Raw genomic sequence first — 17,361 nt, 5'->3', positions numbered from 1 at the left:
AGGTAGGCCAACTGGCCAACTGTCAAAAAGCTGAAACAACCTATCTTATGACAGACCTTGCTTGTATACATATGAACTGCGAAATTGTATGCGAGATTCGACTGTGATAGGGGCCCAGATAGCCGTAGCGGTAAACGCGCAGCTATTCAGCAAGGCCAAGCTGAGGGTCGTGGGTTCGAATCCCACCGGTCGAGGATCTTTTCGGGTTAAAAATTTTCTCGACTTCCCAGGGCATAGAGTATCTTCGTACCTGCCACACGATATACACATGCAAAAATGGTCATTGGCATAGTAAGCTCTCAGTTAATAACTGTGGAAGTGCTCATAAGAACACTAAGCTGAGAAGCAGGCTCTTCTAGTTTAGTCGATTTGCCAAATTTCAGCTTTTTATTCTATCAAATATAAATAATTAAGTTTACGCAAAAAAATTGCTCCCTTGCACCAATAGTTGCCGTCGTGTTCCAGTAGTGGATCAACGGATGTCAACTAGGGCAAACGCTCCCTTAGTGGAGGTAGCTCCAATAGTGGAGGTAGTGTGTTTTGGCATGTTTCGTACTAATAAATGATTATGTGATATTTTTCTATGATGCACGATGTGTAAATGATACAAGTAATCGAATAATATTCATGAATTATAACCGTAAAACTATTTAAAACAATTATTTTGCTGAATTGTTTTGCTCCTTTGCACCTATAGTGGTGCATCAGTACCCATAGTGGAGGGTCCCATAAGAAATCAATGGTTTGCACCACTAAAGGAACCATTCTTAAAACATACCTCCACTAAAGGAACAGTGTACAGTTGTGTTCAGAATAATAGTAGTAAAAGCCGATTTTCATACAAAACGCTCAACTTTGGCATACTGTAACTTTGTTTCCATATGAGCAATTGGCATGAAATTTTGGCTGTGAACTACAAATATACTCAATTTCATTATCAAAAGATTTGAAAATTTTCACACTACCGGCTAAAAAGTTAAGCACCAGGTGAAATCGCTCAAAATAATAGTAGTTTTTCTTTTGTAAATTTTTGTTCAGCAACAATTTTGTAAACAAATGGATTGTTTATACATTTAAAGCTTGGGTGGAAATGGTTGAAACGATGAGTAAAGAAAAATTCAAAAACTCAAAATACAGCAGATATTTCAATCAGGTTTGGGAACTGTGACCACTATTCACCACAGTTCTTCGATTCTGCCAGTCAACCAAAACACAAAGCAGCAGCAGCATCAATACCATCAGGCGTTGCGCTGCCAACGGTTCACACACTGCTTGAATGTTTTTGTCTCTCCACTATGATCGTTTTCGGGCAGCCATCTCGAGGTGAATGATTGAAAAAAATGTTAAATAATTTAATCGCTAGTAATTCGCTTGCGTTTTCACCTAATTGAAATCTATTGACGCCAATAACAAGAGCACAATCATTCCGTTGCAATACATATAAACAAGTTCAATTTCATGCTGCCTTTATCGAGCAAAAATGCAAAACCCCGAAAACCGGAAAAATCGGGTCACCACTGTGCTCGAGTCATTTCGCATTGAAAAAACGTTGTGAAGAAGAAGATTACAGTTTTGAAGAGCCGTGACATTTTTTTGTTTTGAACGGTCATGGTTTGCTTTGGATTTTGAGGGTCGTGTAGAAAAATGTGAATGTCGAGGTGGTAAATGTTTGCTACAGTACATTTTTCATCCCTGATTTCAATTATTAAAACTACTATTATTTTGAGCGATTTCACCTGGTGCTTAACTTTTTAGCCGGTAGTGTGAAAATTTTGTGATAATGAAATTAAGTATATTTGTAGATCACTGCCAAAATTTCATGCCGATTGCTCATATGGAAACAAAGTTACAGCATGCCAAAGTTGAGCATTTTGTATGAAAATCGGCTTTCACTACTATTATTCTGAACACAACTGTACCTATTATTGGTGCAAGGCTTTTTGCAGGGAAATTTCAAATAAATCGTGATTTTTATACATCTGAGTGATAGAAGGATTTGAGATCTATCGAATGATACATTTAAATCATATATTTCATGGTTTTATCACCATGTTTTAGCAGTTTTCCCTTAGGTGCACCACTAATGGTACACTTGCCCTAACAGGTTATCGTTTATAATAAAGTTCAAATTACAAATTACGGATGGAAGCAGATTTTAAAATGGATGTATACAAATGAAGAAAAGTCCCAGAGATGATATTTATGCTTCATTCAAAAGATATTAGTTGCTGTTCCTAGAGAAAAATGTTGAACCTATGTAAAAAATTACATTTTGTTTAAAATTCCTTGTATCATTCTCGAATGTCTACTACTGGAACACGTGTACCAATAGTGGCTCAAGCGATTTTATGTTAAAACATTAGTTTTATCACTCTTTTTATATTTTTCCCATATAGTAGAGGTTCATTCTTTGCATTCTTTCTGTCGACGCCAAAAGATCTCTGTTAAAGCTAAGTATGCTGTTTTGCTCAAGAAAAGTAAAGAAATTCCTTGACTGAAAGGGTCAAGAAATTTCCTACAGAGAGCCCCCTTTGAAGTGACATTTCTTCTCAACTGCGTACTGCGATCAGAAAAAAGTGATTGTCTTGACCATTTCTTGGGAGAAATTTTCCACGCATCGAGATAGGCGATTGCTTTTCTTGTCAGTAGCAAACCGGCCTTAAAGCCTGATTTGCTGCTAAAAAGGAATCGCTAAAGAAATTTCTCGCCAATTCCTTTCAGAATTTTTTTACAGCGACTCCCGTTTGAACTGACATTAAAATTTTCTTTTCATCTGCGTACTCTGATTAGAAAAAAGCGCTTGATCGATTCCTTGCAGGAATTTCCCATGCATTGAGATAGGCCAAGAAATTACTTGTCAGCAGCGAACCAGGCTTAAGACTCTTCCGTTATTTTGTTGATTTTCCATAGCTTAGGTAGTCCACTAATGGCACCGGTACCCTAATATGTAAACAAACTCTCTTGGCTGTAAGATGACGTCATCATGCAGTGCAGTGGGTACATAATAAAACATTAGCTTTCTTACCACAAATGGCACACGGTGCTCCATTACCGCTTTCATGTTCCAGCTTTGCTTTGATCTGTTCTCGTCGGCTTTCCAATTTGATTAACCATTCGGGAACGGATGCCGTTTCAATTCCAGATTCATCCATAATAAGTTACCGAACAAAACATACAGAATAAACTTGACTTTATATTCAAACTTCAACTAAACACCGCTTATTCGTCCGTTTACCAAGTAGACTGAACACTGAACACGACAAAACCAGAGTTTATGAATGGAGAGTTGCGCGAAGAGTGATACCAAATCTACCTATCGAACTGTCAAACCGTCTACCTATCGAGCAGACCAGCAAAACAGATAGGGGCTGTTTTCGAAGACGAAGAAGAACAACCATTCAAAGAAGTCTCTTCGCGCAACTCTCCATTCATAGACTCTGGACAAAACATGACAAATCTCAAAGAACTGCCATAAATTCTTTTGTTTTCATCAGAGTCTATGAATGGAGAGTTGCGCGAAGAGACTTCTTTGAATGGTTGTTCTTCTTCGTCTTCGAAAACAGCCCCTATCTGTTTTGCTGGTCTGCTCGATAGGTAGACGGTTTGACAGTTCGATAGGTAGATTTGGTATCACTCTTCGCGCAACTCTCCATTCATAAACTCTGGTTTTCATGACTATTTTTTACCACACTGTAACACCAAAGTACCCTTTAAAGGGTAAAAAAGTACCCCCCTTGAGATAAACTAGTTTAACTCATAAAAAGAGTAAAGGGCCTTTACTCATTAAAGAGTAAAGAGCTTGTACGTCAAAACAACGAGTAAATTTTACCCATTATCCCGAATGAAAATTTTAGCGAAATGGGTAAAATTTACGCTGTTTTCTTTTTCAAATTTATATATCTTTAGAATAAGTGAATTCCATGAAATAAAAAACTGAATGACAAACCTCAGATTGGATTAATTAGGTAGCTTTATTCATAAAGATAAATATATATTATAATAATCATAGCAGCAGCACATTCGGTAGCAAATGATTTTTCCAATCAGGGTCCTTGATTCCTATTCGTTTTATGCAGCACATCCTGTAAACCATATGAAAAATTTAATTTTCGTTGAACAAAATAGTGATAGAATAAACAAATTGCCGAGCTGGTTGTAGTTACTTACCTTTCCTACCAAGCCATTTAATTTAATTTTAAATTTAATCATTTTTATTTTACACAAGCAGTTTTTGTTGCTAAACATTGATCACTAGAATGATTAGTGAGAAACTCCAAGAAATTTTTCACCCTTTAATGGGTAAATCCCTTGAACGTCAAAATGGGAGAAAAGTACACGGTGAAAATGAAAAATACTAATTAGATTGCGATTTATTGCTTGAAATTCATTTGAGGTGTTTAATATTTGCAAATGATATAAATTTATACTAAGCCACGCATATCTAGGAATTATTATTTCCTGTGCATTTGTGCTGCTCAGTGCAAATTTTACTAGTTCCATAATGGCCACGGATCTGAAAGTGAGAAACATCTGTTAATATGTGAAGAAGAGAGTTCTAAATGTAACCACGAGCGCGCGAGAAATCAACCGAATATAAAATCTGTATAACAACCAGATCTGAGGTAAGTTCGATGATATGTTTTCCGATCGAATACCAAAAACTTTTCTGGTTGAACTTTTTCAGGAGATTTTGTCTGCACAGCACCCGATTCAACCTCGTTCGACAAATCTGCCTTCGAGGAGCGAACACCAAACGAGACTTCAACAATATTACACAACGGAACACTTTACGGCTTTGGAAAAGATCCTGAAGCTCTGCCGGAAGAATGGAAAGTGACCAAGCAGGGGCATGTACTATGAGCGAACAAACGAGGCATTGCGGTTCAACATTGGGATCGAATAGCAAGAGTTATTGATGATCTTGATTGTGATGCAATTGAATAATATGCTGTATTTATGGTAAACATGTGGGTAAAATAAACAGATTAAAGGTTTTGTTGCTCAATTTGTCTTCGATTTTGGTTGCATTTTGCTGATAATTCTGGTTCTGATTTCGAGGTAAACAAAACTGTATCAACTGCATAAAAAATATGATCGTAATAAGCATTATGATTATTAAAAGCTGTTTATACTTTGAAGGCATATTGCTAAGATATTCACTCCAATGAGTGAATAGACCGAATATGGTTTTAGTATGACCTTTAATCGTTCCAGTATAATATTTTTTAACCGTGTACCCTTTATTCAAAATTTGAAAGTACCCTTTATTTTGACATTTCCATATTTCAGAAAAAAGTGGGTATTTTTTCCACATAATGCCGAGTTTACAGTGCAGCCTCTGTACGTGCCATAAATAGGCCTTTTCGTGTGACAGATCCGTCTATGCATTTGTTTACATCGGTGGAGGACCGGTGCTAACACGGGCCTGTCATTTTCATAGAAGAACTGTCAAAGTGCTTCCTGATCAGCTGATTTGAGACGTCATGTGAATAGGCCTATTCTTTTGACTTTTACTAGCCGCCGTGCGTGTTTGTGCTGTCTCGCTCTCTCTCCCGGGCAACTTGTAAACCAACACGCTAAGATCAGTCTACCCAAATATGGGTAAAGCAGAGTGGATCTAGATAAGAGTGGCGTCAATGTCAAAATTGGAACAGCGGTGAACTGTCATTTCCATACAAATCCGTGTTCCAATCGAGCAGGAGACCTGTCAAAACTGGAACATGACGTCACTCTTGTTTACAGGCACTCTAGGGTAAAGTTTACCCAAAATCGCCAAAAAGTGCACACACTCATTTTATGGGTAAAGTGGGCTCTACTCATAAATAGCAGAGTCTATGAATGGAGAGTTGCGCGAAGAGACTTCTTTGAATGGTTGTTCTTCTTCGTCTTCGAAAACAGCCCCTATCTGTTTTGCTGGTCTGCTCGATAGGTAGACGGTTTGACAGTTCGATAGGTAGATTTGGTATCACTCTTCGCGCAACTCTCCATTCATAAACTCTGATAAATAGGTAAACACATGGAGATGTTGACTACGCTAAAAGTCGTCCGTGCCATGGGCCTGGTTCTACAGCAGTGAAACATTGATCAAATCATGGAAGTAAACTATACTCCACTGCACTGTGACGTCACGCATCAATTTTGACAGGTACTGGTCCTGTTGTTTACAGTTTGGACTTAGTACTTTTTTCGAATCATTCTTAATTTCGTGAAAGTTGCTGCGAGGAGCGGTCAAATCCACTGCAGATACCGACGGATCGTATTATTCTATCTTCCTACTGTGGAAAATCGTCACCATCAGCATGCTGGTGATAGAAATGCGAAGATGAAAAAATGATGGAAAAAACGACTAAGTCCGAAACGTAAACAACAGGACCAGCAGCTGTCAAATAAGTGAGGTTAGGCTCGTCATATGCAGCGCTCTATTGAACAACCTTTTCGCGTGATTGTATTGATTGAAGGATTATTTATTTCTGTAAACTTAACCAGATACAGCAAAACCCGAAGTCTGGAACAAGCGCACTGCTCGCAGGAGGACAAAAATTTTCTCAACTCATTCCAGACTCATGGTAGTTGAAATATACTTGTTATTTAATTAAATATACTTGGGGCCCATTCACAAATTTCATAACGCTAGAGGGGGTGGGTGGGTGTCGTAGCGATGTTACGGCCCATACAAAAATTTAATAACATTCATACAAAAAGCGTTACAAGGGGGTGGGTGGGTGTCCAAAATGGCTAATTTCAGCGTTATGAAATAAATGAATGAGCCCTTGTTAGACTTCAGTGTTTTAACTTAGTAATAATCCATGCTATTGAATCGATATACACGCAGCGAACTGGACTATCGAAATTCATACATTTTGTCTTATGAAAGACGGAACGATTATCGCAGTACGAACGCTTTATGTATCGTTTTAGCATCACTTCACACCAAGGCGTCGATAGGCGCGGGGTGTACGCACGAGCCTATCGATCGCAAGGTCCTTGGTTCGATTTCAGGTTGCCGCGAAAACTATTTTTGTTTTCAAATTTCGGTTTCATGAGGTAAATTTATGAATTTCTACCCGATTCCTTGTGGCGAATTTTCATAAGGGGTTCCTATGTTTATCGATAGTCCATTTGCCTGAGTGTAGTGAAAACACCAGCAGCATTATTTTTCCAAAATATGGGTATTTTGTGCCTTTCTGGTCAGCAAGAGGGGAGTTAAAAACACCCATTTTTTTGAAGTTCCGGTTGAATACTCTTTAATGGGTAAACGCGATATACCCATTAAATGAGTTAAGCCAATAGGTCATATGAATAAAACCGAGTACTTGCTCATGCTCAACCCGATTTGACCAAAGTAAAGTCTCTGAGCATTTACTCAAAACGGTATGAATAAAACGATACTTTGCTCAGAGTAAGTTCGAATTTCGAACATAGCTTTTACTCAGAGTGGATCTGTTTACAGGCACTCTACTTTTACTCTGTCAAAATGTTGTTTTTGTTTTGACCAGAGTTTATGAATGGAGAGTTGCGCGAAGAGTGATACCAAATCTACCTATCGAACTGTCAAACCGTCTACCTATCGAGCAGACCAGCAAAACAGATAGGGGCTGTTTTCGAAGACGAAGAAGAACAACCATTCAAAGAAGTCTCTTCGCGCAACTCTCCATTCATAGACTCTGGTTTTGACTATCCGATTCATGCAACTAGAGTGCCTGTAAACATCATGATTATCATGAAATAAATTTATTAGATTTTTGTTAAATTCCAGAATTAATGCAGTGATTACTTTAAGAGAATCTTCAGAATTTCCCCAGGAAATTTAAACATTGATGTGTCCAAATATTCTTCAGTAAAGAAGAAAGATGTTTGCTATAGATATCTTAACAATTCTTGTAGAGCTTCCGGTAGTAATCTCCATCTCATATAATAATTACCAATGGTATTTATTCTGCACTACTTCAAGAATGCTTTTAGGATTTTTTGAAGATACTTCCAGAAATTCTAATAGGAATCCAGAAAGTTTAAATAATGTTGAAAGTTTTGGAAATACTCATCAAATAATTCTCGAAGATTGCAGGAGTAATTATAAATGAACGTCTAAAAACTCCCAATGGAACTTTCCATGAATCGTTGGAAAAATATGAAATCTGTGGATTCAGGAATTCTTGCAAATTCTCTTATATGAATTCTTGGAGTTTTTGTTGGACTTTTCAAAGAAATTCTTTTAAAAAACAGAAGGAATTTTGTTGTTATCCGTCGAGGAATAGTGTCATTCTAGTAGAACAATTATTAGGAGTAATTGCTGTAGAAATTTATATTGCAACTCTTGGAGATGTTCTAAGGGTTCTTATTACGAGAATTATGGCATGGATGAAAGCATACAGTTTTTCGTGCTGATTGAGAAAAAATATCCGCAGTTCATATAGGGCAAATGTAAAATTATAACATATGATCAATAATTTTAATTGTTTAAGAAACCGATTAAACATATAGGCTTTCTTATGCATAAAATAAAACTGTTCTTCCAATGATGAAATTTGAAAATGTTCATTTAGTTTAGCTTGTGAATATTATAAACTTCCTTCATCGAAAATAATATCCAATGAAAATAGAGTTTTCGATGAGTAATGGGGATTAAACTCTTATACCACAATAATGGGCTAATTACCCTAAATCATTAAACAAATTTAACCAATCACATTAGAATTTTTTTATACTTTTATATTATTTGTTCTTAGAAAATCTCCAGATTTCACCAGAATTCTCTAAGAGCCTCTGATAAACATTTCTTCAAGGATTTATACATAAGCTTTTTTAAAGTGGCTGGGCAGACTGAACATAATATTGAGGTAAATCAGGTAATGTTAAACTGTAATATAATGCGTATTGTTTTAATATTGTTTTAAATAATTTGAATTTTGGGGTTCTAGAATGAAACTATGCACGAATTACCAGGATTCAAGTGTAATATTATAGAACCCATATGTTTGTAGGAACCTTTAGAGGTTTTGTACTAAAATATCTAAATTAATCATAACGTGAATTTCTCGAGTAGTTTTTTATGCAATTCTAAGTTATTTTTTTGGGAGGAATTCTGAAAAATATTTTACAAAAACTTTTATGGATATCGTTTAAAGAATAGCTAGATTAAAAAGCTGTAGAAATCGCAAGAGCAAAGTTTGGGTAAATACTAAATAAATTCACATATATAAGTTATTGGATGAATTCTAGGAATTCCTTAAAGAATTATTTTAAGTGTTCTCGGTGTATCTCCGAACAAATTTTTGAGAGAATTCTCAATTAATTTGATTAATAACTTTTATTTGAATTCCTTGGTGTAGAAAAACCATGAAAAATCATGAAGAACAGAAAATAAAATATTTGGAGAAAAAAAAAATGATTTCTGAAAAACCCATTGGAAGTCTTCTCTTTCTTCTTCTTGGCATTACGTCCTCACTGGGGCAAAGCCTGCTTCTCAGTTTTTAACTGAGAGCTTTCTTTGCCTACTTTGGTACGATGATATTCTATGTCAAAGGTGTTGGAATCTCCCGACGGAACAAGCTATGCGGCGGACCGAATCGAATACCGGGAAGACTGGGAAACGTCGGATGTAAATAATAGAACGGGACACTTTACATGAAGTGTTGTATTTAGCACTGACTGTCATAGAATATAAAAGTATTGTATTTATTGTCTCTCGTGCTCACAAGTGTGAGATCGATCTTCAATGATCGAGAAGTTGACACAGAGGCGGCGGGTGAAAATATCGCCTCCACCAAACACTCCTCCTCGATGTTTTCATCCTCTAGCAGGAAATGTTCGCTCGATTCATCAAACGCATGGTATCCGAAAACCACACATTTATTTCGAACGCACCGGCCCTTGTGCCAGCGCAGCTGCTCCAAGGTCCTAGTCGAATCGAACTCGTTTTGCTTCGTCAAACTTCGCATATCAGTCAGTAGCTTCAGGTCATCATCCAAACAATCGTATTGATTTCCGTTGGACAGCTCCTCTTGAATGTATTGCTCAGCCAGCTGGTCGTAAACGCACTTCATTCGTACCGTTGAATTCGAGTGGGCTTCAATTCCAGTTTCACAAGATCGTCCAAGCAAAACTAATCGGCAGCTCTGCTGTCGTCGAGAACTGTTCCTGCGTTAACCATCTCTTCCGTTTTCAACTCATACAGGTCGTCATTGAGTTCACCAACAGCCACTAACTTTCCTGATAAACCGATGATATCACACCTTTTAGCGCCAAACTGTACTCTGAAACCTTTTCGTGTTAATTTCCGAACGGATAGTAGTCCACTGCACAACTCGGGAACATACATAACTTCCTTGATCAAAATCTCTTTCAGTTTTCCATCGCTGCCGAGACACTTCACCAACCCCTCTCCAATTCCTGCTGATTTCGAACGAGATCCGTCGGCCAGTATCACATCAACGGTAACAGTTTCATCCAAACTTCTTAAAAAATCTTCTGTCATTGGTCATATGGTTTTGAGCATCCGCTATCCACAAACCAACGCCCCTTGCACTGACGACTTGCCAACTGTAAAGCAGATTTGGGTTTTCCGCCTCAGCAGCGCTGCTTGGCTATAGCAGTACGTTCTTCGTCTTCCTTTCCACATTGCTCCCTTTTAAAACAGCCGGCAGTTCCTTTTGAAATGGCCCGGCTACTACAATAATAGCAAACTTTCTGCTCCTGTCGCTAGTATACAGCTTCAGGGCCTTCTCATCTGATTCGCCTGGATTCCCCAATCGTTCCGATCGCCGCTGCCATTCGTCCATCAGCTTTTGCTTCACCAGCTCGATAGTCAGATCTTTCATCTTTTCGACTTTCTAGAGCAGTACCAATCCATCGTAGGAATCCGGACGCTCCTAAGCATCATTGCATCCTGGAGTGACGTATCCAACTGCTGACCCGCGCAATGCAAGCGATCGAAGAGCTCTCTAGCTCGAAAAGATGCTTCTCCATTTCTTGTCCCTCGGTCATGTTCATGTTGCAAATCTCTTGAGGAGACGACACCCGAGAAGTCATCGTCGCCTTCTCATGAAACGACTTCAATTTCATTCCATGCGTCCTTAGCCGTCGTTACGTCCTTCACCAGATGCATCTGATTATCCGACAAAAACAGCACGATTGTTGCCAGTGCCTTCTGATTCCCTTTCTTCCAACTGGAGGTAGCCGGTCCGGTCTTGGTTCTTCGATCGCAAACCACAATCATCTCGCATCAATAACATCTGCATCCTCACCTTCCAGGTTGATAATTACTGTTGTTTAACAGGGGAATCGAAACTTTCTCCGTCATTTTCTGTTTTTGTTTTCGTTACAACCAAACCGACTTTTTCTTGACGCACTGTGAGTTACCAACTATCTCACTCAACTCGAACGACAGTGAGGAACCGGAGCAACAACACTATTCCTCTCACTTCATTCGGGATACAAGTCACTTCTCATCAAATGTTTCAGCTTTCAGCCAGCCAACTCTCTCGCTCTTACTCCGGACAAGAACTACACCCAAATCAGAGCGCCGTACGAGCACCACACAGCCTACTGCTACAGCTTTCAAGACAGCTAACTCTTCCGAAATCGAATGTCCACAACTTTCGTTTCCATGGGGAACCACACTAGCGCAACTGGCCCATAACCTGTTGGAATCTCCCGACGGAACAAGCTATGCGGCGGACCGAATCGAATACCGGGAAGACTGGGAAAACGTCGGATGTAAATTAATAGAACCGGGACACTTTACATGAACGTGTTGTATTTAGCACTGACTGTCATAGAATATAAAAAGTATTGTATTTATTGTCTCTCTGCTCACAAGTGTGAGATCGATCTTCAATGATCGAGAAAGTTGACACAGAGGCGGCGGTGGGAAAATATCGCCTCCACCAACAAAAGGAAGTCAAGCAAATATCCATTACGAAAAGATGCTGGACCGAAAAGGGAATTCGACCCAGACAGCGTTAAGCATTGGCTTTTGTATCCGCGGACTTTAATCACTCAAACTAAGGAAGTATTCCCACGAATTCCCAGTATCACTCTGGACGAAATGGCTGAATTTTTTTTTCAATTTTTTTAGTTAAACCATTGTAGATTATGTAATAAGTGGGAGTCTTAGATTAATATATTGAGTAGAAAAATCGTGAATTATTTCAAGGAGGAGACTTGGTAAGAGTTTTTGAAATAGTTTATAACATAATTCTTTGTGGTATTACAGAAATATATTCAAAGAAAAACAGTCGAGGAATTTTTTGAAATATATTTCAGAAGAGCCGCTGGAGAATTGTTGGAGAAATAAATAAAAAATGTGTTCAAAACTCAAAATAAATGCTGAGATTGTGCTTACAAATTTCAGGAAAACTCTTTTTTATTGAAAAAATCTTGGCTACACCCTTTCCCGGGAATCTGATGCGTTGAAGTCAGCGTTTTCATGTCGATTCTTATTCTTGCGTTTGTTAACTGACGAGGCTCTCGATGTCCTTTCCCGGTTGATGGCACAAATTTGAGTCCGAAGATTGATTTTCGAGAACCAGATTTTCTTTCAAAGTTCATTGCTGATTCACGAGCGGCAGAAACTGGAAATTAATCTCTACATCCATAATCCTTAATGAGGTGGAAGTCCATACTACGGCAACAACTACTGTTTTAGTTCTTCAGCAGACTTCTTTTGGCACCAATCAATGGATTTCGCATAAACGTTCTTATCGGCCAACAGCCAAATGCTGGCTTGGAAGGCAATTTCGCACTTGTTTGTTTCCAACTGCATGGTCAGTAGCTGACTCAGGATTTTCTGAGCATTTACTCAGCTTTTACCGTTTTATTCATACGAATCATCATGTTCGAAAAGTAAATGCTCAAGTTCTCAGTTTTATCAATACCAACTTGAGTAAATGCTCAAGAAAATGAATCTGACAGGCGGATTTGAGTAAAGTAAAAGCTATTGCTCAGTTTATTCATACGACCTATTGTGTATCTAATACAACTATTTTGAAAAAATGCAATGTCAATGAGATTTGCGCACGTCCTGACCAGCATGGCTGCTTCAAGGACGTTCTCAAGTAGATTCCTGCATACTCAGTTTTTCCATTTTGGCTTGGGTTGTCAATCAATAGTAATAATAATAAGGAGATTTTCCATATGTACCGTGTGTATCTAATACAACTATTGAAAGAAATGCAATGTCAATGAGATTTGCGCACGTCCTGACCAGCATGGCTGCTTCAAGGACATTTCTCAAGTAGATTCCTGCATACTCACTTTTCCATTTTGGCTTGGGTGTCAATCAATAGTAATAATAATAAGGATTTTCCATATGTACCGTGTGTATCTATTACAACTATTGAAAAATGCAATGTCAATGAGATTTGCGCACGTCCTGACCAGCATGGCTGCTTCAAGGACATTCTCAAGTAGATTCCTGCATACTCACTTTTTCCATTTTGGCTTGGGTTGTCAATCAATAGTAATAAAAATGAGGATTTTCCATAGTGTACCGTGTATATCTAATACAAACTATTGAAAAAATGGCAATGTCAATGAGATTTGCACACGTCCTGACCAGCATGGGCTGCCTTCAAGGACATTCTCAAGTAGATCCTGCATACTCACTTTTTCCATTTTGGCTTGGGTTGTCAATCAATAGTAATAATAATAAGGATTTTCCATATGTACCGTGTGTATCTAATACAAAACTATGAAAAAATGCAATGTCAATGAGATTTGCGCACGTCCTGACCAGCATGGCTGCTTCAAGGACATTCTCAAGTAGATTCCTGCATACTCACTTTTTCCATTTTGGCTTGGGTTGTCAATCAATAGTAATAAAATAATGAGGATTTTCCATATGTACCGTGTATCTAATACAACTATTGAAAAAATGCAATGTCAATGAGATTTGCGCACGTCCTGACCAGCATGGCTGCTTCAAGGACATTCTCAAGTAGATTCCTGCATACTCACTTTTTTCCATTTTGGCTTGGGTTGTCAATCAATAGTAATAATAATAAGGATTTTCCATATGTACCGTGTGTATCTAATACAATTATTGAAAAAATGCAATGTCAATGAGATTTGCGCGCACGTCCTGACCAGCATGGCTGCTTCAAGGACATTCTCAAGTAGATTCCTGCATACTCGCTTTTTCCATTTTTGGCTTGGGTTGCAATCAATAGTAATAAAAATGAGGATTTTCCATATGTACCGTGTGTATCTAATACAATATTGAAAAAATGCAATGTCAATGAGATTTGCGCACGTCCTGACCAGCATGGCTGCTTCAAGGACATTCTCAAGTAGATTCCTGCATACTCACTTTTTCCATTTTGGCTTGGGTTGTCAATCAATAGTAATAAAATGAGGATTTTCCATATGTACCGTGTGTATCTAATACAATATTGAAAAAATGCAATGTCAATGAGATTTGCGCACGTCCTGACCAGCATGGCTGCTTCAAGGACATTCTCAAGTAGATTCCTGCATACTCACTTTTTCCATTTTGGCTTGGGTTGTCAATCAATAGTAATAAAATAAGGATTTTCCATATGTACCGTGTGTATCTAATACAATATTGAAAAAATGCAATGTCAATGAGATTTGCGCACGTCCTGACCAGCATGGCTGCTTCAAGGACATTCTCAAGTAGATTCCTGCATACTCACTTTTTCCATTTTGGCTTGGGTTGTCAATCAATAGTAATAAAAATGAGGATTTTCCATATGTACCGTGTGTATCTAATACAATATTGAAAAAATGCAATGTCAATGAGATTTGCGCACGTCCTGACCAGCATGGCTGCTTCAAGGACATTCTCAAGTAGATTCCTGCATACTCACTTTTTCCATTTTGGCTTGGGTTGTCAATCAATAGTAATAAAAATGAGGATTTTCCATATGTACCGTGTGTATCTAATACAATATTGAAAAAATGCAATGTCAATGAGATTTGCGCACGTCCTGACCAGCATGGCTGCTTCAAGGACATTCTCAAGTAGATTCCTGCATACTCACTTTTTCCATTTTGGCTTGGGTTGTCAATCAATAGTAATAAAAATGAGGATTTTCCATATGTACCGTGTGTATCTAATACAATATTGAAAAAATGCAATGTCAATGAGATTTGCGCACGTCCTGACCAGCATGGCTGCTTCAAGGACATTCTCAAGTAGATTCCTGCATACTCACTTTTTCCATTTTGGCTTGGGTTGTCAATCAATAGTAATAAAATAGGATTTTCCATATGTACCGTGTGTATCTAATACAATTATTGAAAAAATGCAATGTCAATGAGATTTGCGCACGTCCTGACCAGCATGGCTGCTTCAAGGACATTCTCAAGTAGATTCCTGCATACTCACTTTTTCCATTTTGGCTTGGGTTGTCAATCAATAGTAATAAAATGAGGATTTTCCATATGTACCGTGTGTATCTAATACAATATTGAAAAAATGCAATGTCAATGAGATTTGCGCACGTCCTGACCAGCATGGCTGCTTCAAGGACATTCTCAAGTAGATTCCTGCATACTCACTTTTTCCATTTTGGCTTGGGTTGTCAATCAATAGTAATAAAATGAGGATTTTCCATATGTACCGTGTGTATCTAATACAATATTGAAAAAATGCAATGTCAATGAGATTTGCGCACGTCCTGACCAGCATGGCTGCTTCAAGGACATTCTCAAGTAGATTCCTGCATACTCACTTTTTCCATTTTGGCTTGGGTTGTCAATCAATAGTAATAAAAGGATTTTCCATATGTACCGTGTGTATCTAATACAACTATTGAAAAAATGCAATGTCAATGAGATTTGCGCACGTCCTGACCAGCATGGCTGCTTCAAGGACATTCTCAAGTAGATTCCTGCATACTCACTTTTTCCATTTTGGCTTGGGTTGTCAATCAATAGTAATAAAAATGAGGATTTTCCATATGTACCGTGTGTATCTAATACAACTATTGAAAAAATGCAATGTCAATGAGATTTGCGCACGTCCTGACCAGCATGGCTGCTTCAAGGACATTCTCAAGTAGATTCCTGCATACTCACTTTTTCCATTTTGGCTTGGGTTGTCAATCAATAGTAATAAAAATGAGGATTTTCCATATGTACCGTGTGTATCTAATACAATATTGAAAAAATGCAATGTCAATGAGATTTGCGCACGTCCTGACCAGCATGGCTGCTTCAAGGACATTCTCAAGTAGATTCCTGCATACTCACTTTTTCCATTTTGGCTTGGGTTGTCAATCAATAGTAATAAAAATAGGATTTTCCATATGTACCGTGTGTATCTAATACAATTATTGAAAAAATGCAATGTCAATGAGATTTGCGCACGTCCTGACCAGCATGGCTGCTTCAAGGACATTCTCAAGTAGATTCCTGCATACTCACTTTTTCCATTTTGGCTTGGGTTGTCAATCAATAGTAATAAAATGAGGATTTTCCATATGTACCGTGTGTATCTAATACAATTATTGAAAAAATGCAATGTCAATGAGATTTGCGCACGTCCTGACCAGCATGGCTGCTTCAAGGACATTCTCAAGTAGATTCCTGCATACTCACTTTTTCCATTTTGGCTTGGGTTGTCAATCAATAGTAATAAAAAGGATTTTCCATATGTACCGTGTGTATCTAATACAATATTGAAAAAATGCAATGTCAATGAGATTTGCGCACGTCCTGACCAGCATGGCTGCTTCAAGGACATTCTCAAGTAGATTCCTGCATACTCACTTTTTCCATTTTGGCTTGGGTTGTCAATCAATAGTAATAAAATAAGGATTTTCCATATGTACCGTGTGTATCTAATACAATATTGAAAAAATGCAATGTCAATGAGATTTGCGCACGTCCTGACCAGCATGGCTGCTTCAAGGACATTCTCAAGTAGATTCCTGCATACTCACTTTTTCCATTTTGGCTTGGGTTGTCAATCAATAGTAATAAAAATGGATTTTCCATATGTACCGTGTGTATCTAATACAACTATTGAAAAAATGCAATGTCAATGAGATTTGCGCACGTCCTGACCAGCATGGCTGCTTCAAGGACATTCTCAAGTAGATTCCTGCATACTCACTTTTTCCATTTTGGCTTGGGTTGTCAATCAATAGTAATAAAAATGAGGATTTTCCATATGTACCGTGTGTATCTAATACAATTTGAAAAAATGCAATGTCAATGAGATTTGCGCACGTCCTGACCAGCATGGCTGCTTCAAGGACATTCTCAAGTAGATTCCTGCATACTCACTTTTTCCATTTTGGCTTGGGTTGTCAATCAATAGTAATAAAAATGAGGATTTTCCATATGTACCGTGTGTATCTAATACAATTATTGAAAAAATGCAATGTCAATGAG

At 38.0% G+C, this 17,361-nt stretch overlaps 1 protein-coding gene and 1 long non-coding RNA gene across 2 annotated transcripts in view; both read right to left on the bottom strand.

Moving 5' to 3' along the window:
- LOC5571749 overlaps window positions 1–3,297 on the bottom strand; it is a 65,592-nt gene extending 62,295 nt beyond the window's left edge. The window contains exon 1 of the mRNA XM_021849358.1: window positions 3,026–3,297. Coding sequence (XP_021705050.1) covers window positions 3,026–3,152 — 127 coding nt within the window. The 5' untranslated portion in view covers window positions 3,153–3,297. The remainder of the gene's footprint in view (window positions 1–3,025) is intronic.
- A 650-nt stretch (window positions 3,298–3,947) lies between these two features.
- Window positions 3,948–4,369, bottom strand: LOC110678754. The gene is made up of 2 exons (XR_002501909.1): window positions 4,168–4,369; window positions 3,948–4,082 (listed from the first exon to the last, which is right to left on the bottom strand). It is a non-coding gene; the product is annotated as an uncharacterized LOC110678754 (long non-coding RNA).
- Window positions 4,370–17,361: the final 12,992 nt, after the last annotated feature.

Source organism: Aedes aegypti, chromosome 3 (assembly GCF_002204515.2).
Source record: "Aedes aegypti strain LVP_AGWG chromosome 3, AaegL5.0 Primary Assembly, whole genome shotgun sequence".
Taxonomy (NCBI): Eukaryota; Metazoa; Arthropoda; class Insecta; order Diptera; family Culicidae; genus Aedes; species Aedes aegypti.
Note: the sequence above shows the minus strand (reverse complement) of the source record. Positions and strands in the feature narration are given on the sequence as shown.